We start from the raw sequence: 11,682 nt of genomic DNA, 5'->3' as shown, positions 1-11,682 counted from the left end.
TTTGAGCCACTGAAGGGGGCTTTACTATTTTTAGGTAGTGAAATGACTTTTGCTTCCCTCCAAGCATGGGGGCACACACATTCTAGTAGGCTTAAATTGAAAATATGGCAAATAGGAGTGGCAATATCGTCCGCTATTATCCTCAGTAATTTTCCATCCAAGTTGTCAGACCCCGGTGGCTTGTCATTGTTGATAGACAACAATAATTTTTTCACCTCTTCCACACACTTTACGGAATTCAAAATTACAATGCTTGTCTTTCATAATTTGGTCAGATATACTTGGATGTGTAGTGTCAGCAATTGTTGCTGGCATGTCATATCTAAGTTTGCTAATCTTGCCAATGAAAAAATCATTAAAGTAGTTGGCAATATCAGTTGGTTTTGTGATTAATGAGCCATCTGATTCAGTGAATGATGGAGCTGAATTTGCCTTTTTTCCCAAAATTTAATTTAAGGTGCTCCAAAGCTTTTTACTATAATTCTTTATGTCATTTATCTTTGTTTTATGTGACAACTATTATTGTTATTTATGATTATGTTACAACTTTATATATTTTATTTAATGTTCTGTACACTGTAAAGTGCAGATGTGTTCAGTATGTCTGATGCTGATCTGTGTGTGTGTGTGTTTCAGATGCTGGGTTGCGGTTATGTGCTTCTTTCTTGTCTCCTGACGGTGACTCAGTTCCACAGCAGCGTAGACAGTCTTCGCCTCACCCAGGAGAGCCCAGAGGTGAGATCAGGATACAGTGTGTGTGTGTGTGTGTGTGTGTGTGTGTGTGTGTGTGTGTGTGTGTGTGTGTTATATGGGTTCACCTGGTCACATATGAGTTCCATGTATCAGTAACTATAACCAGGGTCAGGAGTTTTTTCCAACCAAGTGACCTGACCAGGAACAACCCCTGACCCTGAACATAATAATATAATAGTACTATAAAACACTCCTAGCGCCTTTTTGGTCTAGTTTTGGGTTCAAATTGTTTTAAGCTGTGCTAACCTAAGTCCACTGGCATGCAAGCTTAAGCAAACACTCAAGGTATTTGAAAGACAGCAAATCCTATTGGAACCCAGGTGTGGTCTGCTCCTTGTTCCCACCCCAGGATCGTAAACTGGGTGAGGGGAGGAGCACAGAGAGGAGAGTGACTGAGTGAGTGATTGAGTGAGGTCACTCATGCACGCAGAGTGAGGGAGGTCCAGGCAGCAGAGTTGGGGAAGGTATCTGCCCGGCCACGGCCGGTGGTGGCGGTGTTTATTCTGGCTCTCCTCGGGACGGTCGGAAACATTTTGTCTCCTTGATCTGATTATGTGGAACGAAATGGCGAGATGACGGCCTGTCATCCCCTCTGTGGCGCTGCCTGGGATGAGCTATAAATACCACCCGGCACTGTTCCCAGGGGAGGCAGAAACAACAGCCACATAAAGAGACGGAAGACACAGGCACATTCTGTCTGTCTGTCTATATGTCTGTCTGCCTGCTTAGCTATCTGTCTGTCAGCATGTTTGCAGATACTATAGACTTACAGTCATTGCGCTAATGCTAGTTAGCAACTTCCTTCAAACTGCACGCAGAGACATAAAAATGGTATCCACAAGTTCATCTGACTCTGGGGAAGTAGATAAAGGGCCAAAATCCTGAAGTATCCCTTTAAGTACAAAATGTTTCTGCTACCATCTCTTATGACCGAAGATAGCTTCTGGATATCAGAACAGCGATTACTCACCTCAAACTGGACAAAGATGTTTTATTTAATGAGTCTGATGCAAAGGATATACTGTTGCTTCCGGACCAGGCCCAAATCCCTGTCATTCGCATGAAGAAAAGACGGAGATACAGGGGGCGCAGATCCGGGTGCCTTGTGAGAATTAGTCGGCGAGTGGGTAACCCGCCTCTACCATCCATTCTATTGGCCAACGTGCAATCACTGGAGAATAAACTGGATGAGCTCCGTTCGAGACTATCCTACCAACAGGACATTAAAAACTGTACACGGATAATATACAGTTGGCTGGGTCTTCCGTGCATCAGCAAGACAGCGAACACCGGTAAGAAGAGGGGTGGTGGTGTGTGTCTATTTGCCAAAAACAACTGGTGCGATGTCTAATATTAAGGAAGTCTCGAGGTATTGCTTGCCTGAAGTAGAGTACATCATGATAAGCTGTAGACCACACTACCTACCAAGAGAGTTTTGATCTATATTTTTTGTAGCTGTCTATTTACCACCACAAACCGATGCTGGCACTAAGACCACACTCAACGAGCTGTATAATGCCAGAAGCAAACAGGAAAATGCTCATCAAGAAGAGGTGCTCCTAGTGGCCGGGGACTTTAATGCAGGCAAACTTAAATCTGTTTTAACTAATTTCTACCAGCATGCCACATGTGCAACCAGAGGAAAAAAACACTAGACCACCTTTACTCCACACACAGAGACACGTACAAAGCTCTCCGCGCCCTCCATTTGACAAATCTGACCATAATTATATCCTCCTCATTCATTTTTAAAAGCAAAAACTGAAGCAGGAAGTACCAGTGACTCGCTCAATACGGAAGTGGTCAGATGACGCGGATGCTACGCTACAGGACTGTTTTGCTAGCACAGACTGGAATATGTTCCGGGATTCATCCAATGGCATTGAGGAGTATACCACCTCAGTCACCAGCTTCATCAATAAGTGCATCGACGACGTCGTGCCCACAGTGACCATACGTACATACCTCAACCAGAAGCCATAGATTACAGGCAACATCCGCACCGAGCTAAAGGCTAGAGCTTCCGCTTTCAAGGAGTGGGACACTAATCCGGAAGCTTATAAGAAATCGCACTATGCCCTCAGACGTACCATCAAACAGGCAAAGCGTCAATACAGGACCAAGATTGAATCCTACTATACCGTCTCTGACGATCGTCGGATGTGGCAGGGCTTGCAAACGATTACGGACTACAAAGGGAAACCCTGCCGTAAGCTTCCCAGTGACGCGAGCCTACCAGACGGGCTAAATGCCTTTTATGCTCGCTTCGAGGAAAGCAACACTGAGGCATGCATGAGAGCACCAGTTGTTCCGGACGACTGTGTGATCACGCTCTCCGTAGCCGATGTGAGTAAGACCTTTAAACAGGTCAACATCCACAAGGCCGCGGGGCCAAACGGATTACCAGGACGTGTACTCAGAGTATGCGCGGCCCAACTGGCAAGTGTTTTCACTGAAATGTTCAACCTCTACCATAGTCCCTGTGCGCAAGAATGCGAAGCTAACCTGCCTAAATGACTACCGCCCCGTACCACTCACGTCGGTAGCCATGAAGTGCTTTGAAAGGCTGGTCATGGCTCACATCAACACCATCACCCCGGAAACCCTAGACCCACTCCAATTCGCACACTGTCCCAACAGATCCACAGATTATGCAATCTCTATTGCACTCCACACTGCCCTTTCCCACCTGGACAAAAGGAACACCTATGTGAGAATGCTATTCATTGACTACAGCTCAGCGTTCAACACCATAGTGCCCACAATGCTCATCACTAAGCTAAGGACCCTGGGACTAAAAACCTCCCTCTTCAACTGGATCCTGGACTTCCTGACGGGCCGCCTCCAGGTGGTAAGGGTAGGCAACAACACATCTGCCACGCTGATCCTCAACACGGGGGCCCCTCAGGGGTGCGTGCTTAGTCCCCTCCAGTACTCCCTGTTCACCCATGACTGCGTGGCCAAGCACGACTCCAACACCATCATTAAGTTTGCTGACGACACAACGGTGGTAGGCCTGATCACCGACAACGATGAGACATCCTATAGGGAGGAGTTCAGAGACCTGGCAGTGTGGTGCCAGGACAACAAGACAAAGGAGCTGATCGTGGACTACAGGAAAAGGAGGGCAGAACATGCCCCCATTAACATCGACAGGGGTGTAAGTGGAGCGGGTCGAGAGCTTCAAGTTCCTTGGTGTCCACATCACCAACAAACTTCAGTCTCCTGAGGGGGAATATGTGTTGTCGTGCCCTCCTCACGACTGTCTTGGTGTGTTTGGACCATGATAAAGATCTGGCATGGGTCCCCAGATCCTCAAAATGTTCTACAGCTGCACCATCGAGATCATCCTGACCGGTTGCATCACCGCCTGGGATGGCAACTGCTCGGCATCCGACCATAAGGTGCTACCGAGGGTAGTGTGTAAGGCCCAATACATCACTGGGGCCAAGCTTCCTGCCATCCAGGACCTCTATACTAGCCGGTGTCAGAGGAAGGCCCAAAAAATTGTCAGAGACTCCAGTCACCCAAGTCATAGCCTGTTCTCTCTGCTATCGCATGGCAAGCGGTTTCCGGAGTGCCAAGTCCAGGTCCAAAAGGCTCCTTAACAGCTTCCACCCCCAAGCCATAAGACTGCTAAACAATTAATAAAATGGCCACCCGGACTATTTGCAAAGCCCCCCCCCCCCCAACCCACCCCACCCCCCCCATTGTTTTTACACTGCTGCTACTCGCTATTTATTATCAATGCATTGTCACTTTACCCTTACTTATATGTACAAATTACCTAAATTACCTCGACTAACCTGTACCCCTGCACATTTACTCGATACTGGTACCCTCTGTATATAGCCTCGTTATTGTTATTTTATTGTGTTACTTTTTTAAACTTTAGTTTATTTAGTAAATATTTTCTTAACTCTATTTTCATAAAACTGCATTGTTGGTTAAGAGCTTGTAAGCATTTAACGGTAAGGTCTACACCTGTTGTATTCGGCGCATGTGACAAATACAATATTATTTTATTTTATTTTATTTGAGTATACCACAACGCAAATGTTTTGTGTGGCAGCTAATGCTATTGAGAGCATTATCTTGGCTAACCATCCACTTTGACCTTGTGGTAGAAGTTCCTTTATACCTCACTATGTTCTCCCATAGTTTACTTCCAACCCAGTGTTAGAAGTTCCTATTGACTTTCTGTGTTTTTCCCATTGTTGTTGTTGTTGTAGTACCTGGACCGGGTGGTTCTAGAGGAGTCAGGCCTGCAGGCCAGGTCCAGTGAGCAAAAGGCAGCAGGGGATTTGACAGCCAAGTTGCTACTCCTTGACCACCTGGACCGCCGGGAGAACGACGTCATTGAGACCAAGACGAAGAGGAGCTTCCCAGGGTCCAATACTCCACTAGACCGCCTCTCCATCAGCACCATGGACCCTAAGGGCTCCAAGCAGAGGTAGGTACCAACCACATAGAGCGAGATACTTTACTTTCAATGCAACTTATAGAGACATCATCAGTAAAGCACATCCGTACTCCCCCTAACGCACACACATGTACAGACATTAACACAAATACTTATTGGGGAAGTTTCCCAGGACACAGAATATTAATGGGGCATTCACATGCTTGTGGGAAGTTGGAAACTGGGAAGATTGAAGTCATGATTGTGTTCAAAAAGTCACAGCGCGGCAACTCGGGTAACAACATTTTCTCGGAGTTTCCCACCTGTAATTATGACTTGGTGGGTCGTTCAAGTGAAACTTTACATTCAGAACTAAAAACCTCTGATAACTCTGATAGCATGTGAAAGCTTCATTAGACTAATCCTGGAAAGCATTTTCAATGGAGATTCTCCATTGAGCTTGCCTTTTAGTCAAGGGCTAGGCTTAATCTGTGTCTAGGAAACTGCCCCTTGACTGCTACAGTGCCTTGCAAAAGTATTCATCCCCCTTGGCGTTTTTCCTATTTTGTTGCATTACAACCTGTAATTTAAAATTGGTGAAGTTAAATCAAAAAAATTACTTGTTTCAAAAAAGTCTAAAAAATAAATAACAGAAAAGTGGTGCGTGCATATGTATTCACCCCCTTTGCTATGAAGCCCCTAAATAAGATCTGGTGCAACCAATGACCTCCAGAAGTCACATAATTAGTTAAATAAAGTCATATAATCTGTCACATGATCTCAGTATATACACACACCTGTTCTGATAGGCCCCAGAGTCTGCAACACCACTAAGCAAGGGGCATCACCAAGCAAGCCGCACCATGAAAACAAAGGAGCTATCCAAACAGGTCAGGGACAAAGTTGTGGAGAAGTACAGATCAGGGTTGGGTTATAAAAAAATATCCGAAACTTTGAACATCCCACGGAGCATCATTAAACCCATTATAAAAAATTGGAAATAATATGGCACCGCAACAAACCTGCCAAGAGAGGGCCGCCCACCAAAACTCACGGACCAGGCAAGGAGGGCATTAATCAGAGAGGCAACAAAGAGACCAAAGATAACCCTGAAGGAGCTGCAAAGATCCACAGCGGAGATTGGAGTATCTGTCCATAGCACCACTTTAAGCCATACACTCCACAGAGCTGGGCTTTAAGGAAGAGTGGGCAGAAAAAAAGCCATTGCTTAAAGAAAAAAATAAGCAAACACGTTTGGTGTTTGCCAAAAGGCATGTGGGAGAATCCCCAAACATATGGAAGAAGGTACTCTGGTCAGATTAGACTAAAATTGAGCTTTTTGGCCATCAAGGAAAACGCTATGTCTGGCGCAAACCCAACACCTCTCATCACCCCGAGAACACCATCCCCACAGTGAAGCATGGTGGTGGCAGCATCATGCTTTGGGGATGTTTTTCATCAGCAGGGACTGGGAAACTGGTCAGAATTGAAGGAATGATGGATGGCGCTAAATACAGGGAAATTCTTGAGGGAAACCTGTTTCAGTCTTCCAGAGATTTGAGACTGTGAGGAGGTTCACCTTCCAGCAGGACAATGACCCTAAGGATACTGCTAAAGCAACACTCGAGTGGTTTAAGGGGAAACATTGAAATGTCTTGGAATGGCCTAGTCAAAGCCCAGACCTCAATCCAATTGAGAATCTGTGGTATGACTTAAAGATTGCTGTACACCAGCGGAACCCATCCAACTTGAAGGAGCTGGAGCAGTTTTGCCTTGAAGAATGGGCAAAAATCCCAGTGGCTAGATGTGCCAAGCTTATAGAGACATACCCCAAGATACTTGCATCTGTAATTGCTGCAAAAGGTAGCTCTACAAAGTATTGTCTTTGGGGGAAGTGAATAGTTATGCACGCTCATGTTTTCTGTTTTTTTGTCTTATTTCTTGTTTGTTTCACAATAAAACATATTTTGCATCTTCGAAGTGGTAGGCATGTTGTGTAAATGAAATGATATAAACCCCCCAAAAATCCATTTTAATTCCAGGTTGTAAGGCAACAAAGTAGGAAATATGTCAAGGGGGGTGAAAACTTTCGCAAGCCACTGTATGAATGATAATGCCTTCCTATTGTGGAGTTTTTGTAAAATACTGAGTGTGCAACAGACAGGTTGACATTCATATTGTTTTTATCTATCTGAATCAACTTTAAGCGAATTACATCATCAGGTCAGCCCGTCCACAGTGGCCCAAAGTCTCTTTAGCAAGATGCAGAAATAAAACATTAAAGAACAGTTAATTGTCTTGGCTCTCTCTGCTGTATGACACAACTGTTAGAAGGCCTGTTTTTCCTAAATGAGGAAATACATACTGTATACACGTCTTCTCTCTCTTACTTATTACTTAACATTACATCTATCATATTTTATCATTCTATCGTATCCCAAACACTGGCCTTTTTGATTGGCTGAGTGTCAAAACCCTGTCCGCTTTAATTGGCTGTAGCTTACACACAGGCAGCTTTGATTGGTTGAAGATCAAAGGACATCGTGGGATAAAGTCTTTGCTGTTTCTTCTGAGCGAATGAACGGTGTGAGATATAGTGCCAAGTCACGATGAATTATCAGAGCTACACCGCGAAATCAATCATGCATTTAAAATAAGGTTTGATTTGATTTGTATGGACTTGGTGCCTTAGTCCTAGCTGTACTGATGAGAAATGTTGAGACCTGTGAAGGTTTACCTAATGGACATTTACAAATAAAACATTTGTTGAAAATGCAGATATTGTATTAGTGAGTTCCAGTTTATTTGACATTTCACTATGACATGAACATGAAGGTGTTATAAGACCTACCATCAGGTGCTCATGTCAGATAACTACCATCATAACAGAGGTAGCGGTTTGCATTATGACTGTACTGATATAACACCCCTGGGCATGGTAGACTAAATGGCATAGTGAAACAACACTGTCATATGCATTTCATAGTGACGTATTAAATTAAAATTAGAAAAATTATTCAAATTAGATTGAGGATATATTGAAATCATGTTCTAAATGGAAAATTAATATGGGAAATATCCACTAAGATTAGACTGTTACAGTTAGAGCCAGTTTCCCAGACACAGATTAAGCTTAGTCCAGGACTAAAAAGCATTCTCAATGGAGATTCTCCATTGAAAGAGCTATTTAATCCAGGACTAGGTTTAGATAATCTGTATCTGGGAAACACCAGGCCCATAGGATAAGTGAAATTTAAATGGTGACAGTTTATTTCCTCCATCAACCCCAACAGGAAAGTTGTTGAACTGCCACGGAGGCGAGTGAGTGTTCCTATCGACCGGATCGGAGTGGGCCGTCTACCTAGCAGCAGGGGGTAGACCCCCCCCACCCCCACCCACCCATCCCCCCATCCCCTTACCTGGACAGGTAAAGGACAATCCCACAAAGGTGTACAGTCGTGGTCAAATGTTTTGAGAATGACACAAGTATTGGTCTTCACAAAGTTTGCTGCTTCAGTGTTTTTAGATATTTTTGTCAGATGTTACTATGGTATACTGAAGTATAATTACAAGCATTCCATAAGTGTCAAAGGCTTTTATTGACAATTACATTAAGTTTATGCAAAGAGTCAATATTTGCAGTGTTGACCCTTCTTTTTCAAGACCTCTGCAATCCGCCCTGGCATGCTGTCAATTAACTTCTGGGCCACATCCTGACTGATGGCAGACCATTCCTGCATAATTAATGCTTGGAGTTTGTCAGAATTTGTGGGTTTTTGTTTGTCCACCCGCCATTTGAGGATTGACCACACATTCTCAATGGGATTAAGGTCTGGGGAGTTTCCTGGCCATGGACCCAAAATTTCGATGTTTTGTTCCCCGAGCCACTTAGTTATCACTTTTGCCTTATGGCAAGGGGCTCCATCATGCTGGAAAAGGCATTGTTCATCACCAAACTATTCTTGGATGGTTGGGAGAAGTTGCTCTTGGAGGTTGTGTTGGTACCATTCTTTATTCATGGCTGTGTTCTTAGGCAAAATGGTGAGTGAGGCCACTCCCTTGGCTGAGAAGCAACCCCACACATGAATGGTCTCAGGATGCTTTACTGTTGGCATGACACAGGACTGATGGTAGCGCTCACCTTTTCTTCTTCGGACAAGCTTTTTTCCGGATGCCCCAAACAATCAGAAAGGGGATTCATCAGAGAAAATGACTTTACCCCAGTCCTCAGCTGTCCAATCCCTGTACCATTTGCAGAATATCAGTCTGTCCCTGATGTTTTTCCTGGAGAGAAGTGGCTGCCTCGCTGTCCTTCTTGACACCAGGCCATCCTCCAAAAGTATTCGCCTCACTGTGCATGCAGATGCATTCACACCTGCCTGCTGCCATTCCTGAGCAAGCTCTGCACTGGTGGTGCCCCGATCCTGCAGCTGAATCAACTTTAGGAGACGGTCCTGGCGCTTGCTGGACTTTCTTGGGCGCCCTGAAGTCTTCTTCACAACAATTGAACCTCTCTCCTTGAAGTTCTTGATCCGATAAATGGTTGATTTAGGTGCAATCTTACTAGCAGCAATATCCTTGCCTGTGAAGCCCTTTTTGTACAAAGCAATGATGACGGCACGTGTTTCCTTGCAGGCAACCATGGTTAACAGAGGAAGAACAATGATTTCAAGCACCACCCTCCTTTTAAAGCTTCCAGTCTGTTATTCTATTCAATCAGCATGACAGAGTGATCTCCAGCCTTGTCCTCGTCAACACTCTCATCTGTGTTAACGAGAGAATCACAACATTATGTCAGCTGATCCTTTTGTGGCAGTGCTAAAACGCAGTGGAAATGTTTTTTTGGGGATTAAGTTCATTTTCATGGCAAAGAGGGACTTTGCAATTAATTGCAATTAATCTGATCACTCTTCATGACATTCTGGAATATATGCAAATTGCCATCATAAAAACTGATGCAGCAGACTTTGTGAAGACCAATACTTGTGTCATTCTCAAAACATTTGACCATGACAATGGGTCATGTTCATTAGGGCATGCAACACTTTTAAAACGTATTGCAACAGAAGAAAGAGGGTTTCTTAATGGACAAGTATTGGTGTCCCACCCTGTTTCAATCTGTTTCCTTCCGTTTAGTGCCTAATGAACACGACCCAGATTTACCGCACACCATTATATCCTGTACACTACAGTGTAATGTGAATAATTTATAACATGTGACCTGACCAGGAACAACTATGGGCCCTAATAATGGGCTATAAGGAGGAGCAGGTCACAAGGTCAGGAAAAACATGTTAATTCTTGTAAATAGTGTAGCTACAAATAACTCCACAGTGGATCAGACCAGAAATAACTTATTCCTACAACAATGTTTAGAAGACATGAAATTGAAGACCACTCATGGTAATCTGTGTCTATTTTCAAAATTTTCCGCAGGGGATCCCACCACAGAAGATGCATGGAAAGCACAACAACACCCCACGAACACTCCTCTTGCCCTACCAACCCCCACCTCACCCCCATCACCCTACATACATACACTATGGCACAAATCACTTCCTCATTATACTTCTGATGTGATGTAAGCTACCCCCCTTTCCTCCCCACTTCCTTTCCTCATCCTCAGTGGTGATACTGGTGGGGATACCATGTGGGAACATTCTAAAAAACACATCACTACCATAGCAACACACCTATTTACCCATAATGCCAATGGGCGCTCTTGCCTTTTTTGCTCATTTGTAGTACACGCACACATGATCAGTCTATTCACTTTGACTGAAGGCTGACTGGGTGGCAATGGCCTTGACATTAAAAACTGATAAGACAACAACTGACTCAAGTGTTTTACTCTCATGGTATAGGTCTGCATTGGTGTTGTGATTGCTAATTGCTGACAGAACAGTTTATACACATACAGTGGGGAAAAAAAGTTTTTAGTCAGCCACCAATTGTGCAAGTTCTCCCACTTAAAAAGATGAGAGGCCTGTAATTTTCATCATAGGTACAAGTCAACTATGACAGACAAAATGAAAAAAAAAAATCCAGAAAATCACATTGTAGGATTTTTAATGAATTTATTTGCAGATTATGGTGGAAAATAAGTATTTGGTCAATAACAAAAGTTTCTCAATACTTTGTTATATACCCTTTGTTGGCAATGACACAGGTCAAACGTTTTCTGTAAGTCTTCACAAGGTTTTCACACACTGTTGCTGGTATTTTGGCCCATTCCTCCATGCAGATCTCCTCTAGAGCAGTGATGTTTTGGGGCTGTCGCTGGGCAACACGGACTTTCAACTCCCTTCAAAGATTTTCTATGGGGTTGAGATCTGGAGACTGGCTAGGCCACTCCAGGACATTGAAATGCTTCTTACGAAGCCACTCCTTCGTTGCCCGGGCGGTGTGTTTGGGATCATTGTCATGCTGAAAGACCCAGCCACGTTTCATCTTCAATGCCCTTGCTGATGGAAGGAGGTTTTCACTCAAAATCTCACGATACATGGCCCCATTCATTCTTTCCTTTA

At 44.0% G+C, this 11,682-nt stretch overlaps 1 protein-coding gene across 1 annotated transcript; it reads left to right on the top strand.

Moving 5' to 3' along the window:
* Positions 1-636: 636 nt before the first annotated feature.
* Positions 637-8,533, top strand: LOC311105707 (osteocrin-like; the record flags this gene model as incomplete). Its single annotated transcript, XM_084147924.1, has 3 exons — positions 637-735; positions 4,986-5,206; positions 8,449-8,533. 3 exons carry the CDS (start codon positions 637-639, stop codon positions 8,531-8,533), a joined length of 405 nt encoding a protein of 134 aa, XP_084004050.1.
* Positions 8,534-11,682: the final 3,149 nt, after the last annotated feature.

This window comes from Coregonus lavaretus (assembly GCF_964263955.1).
Source record: "Coregonus lavaretus genome assembly, chromosome: 30".
Taxonomy (NCBI): domain Eukaryota; kingdom Metazoa; phylum Chordata; class Actinopteri; order Salmoniformes; family Salmonidae; genus Coregonus; species Coregonus lavaretus.
Note: the sequence above shows the minus strand (reverse complement) of the source record. Positions and strands in the feature narration are given on the sequence as shown.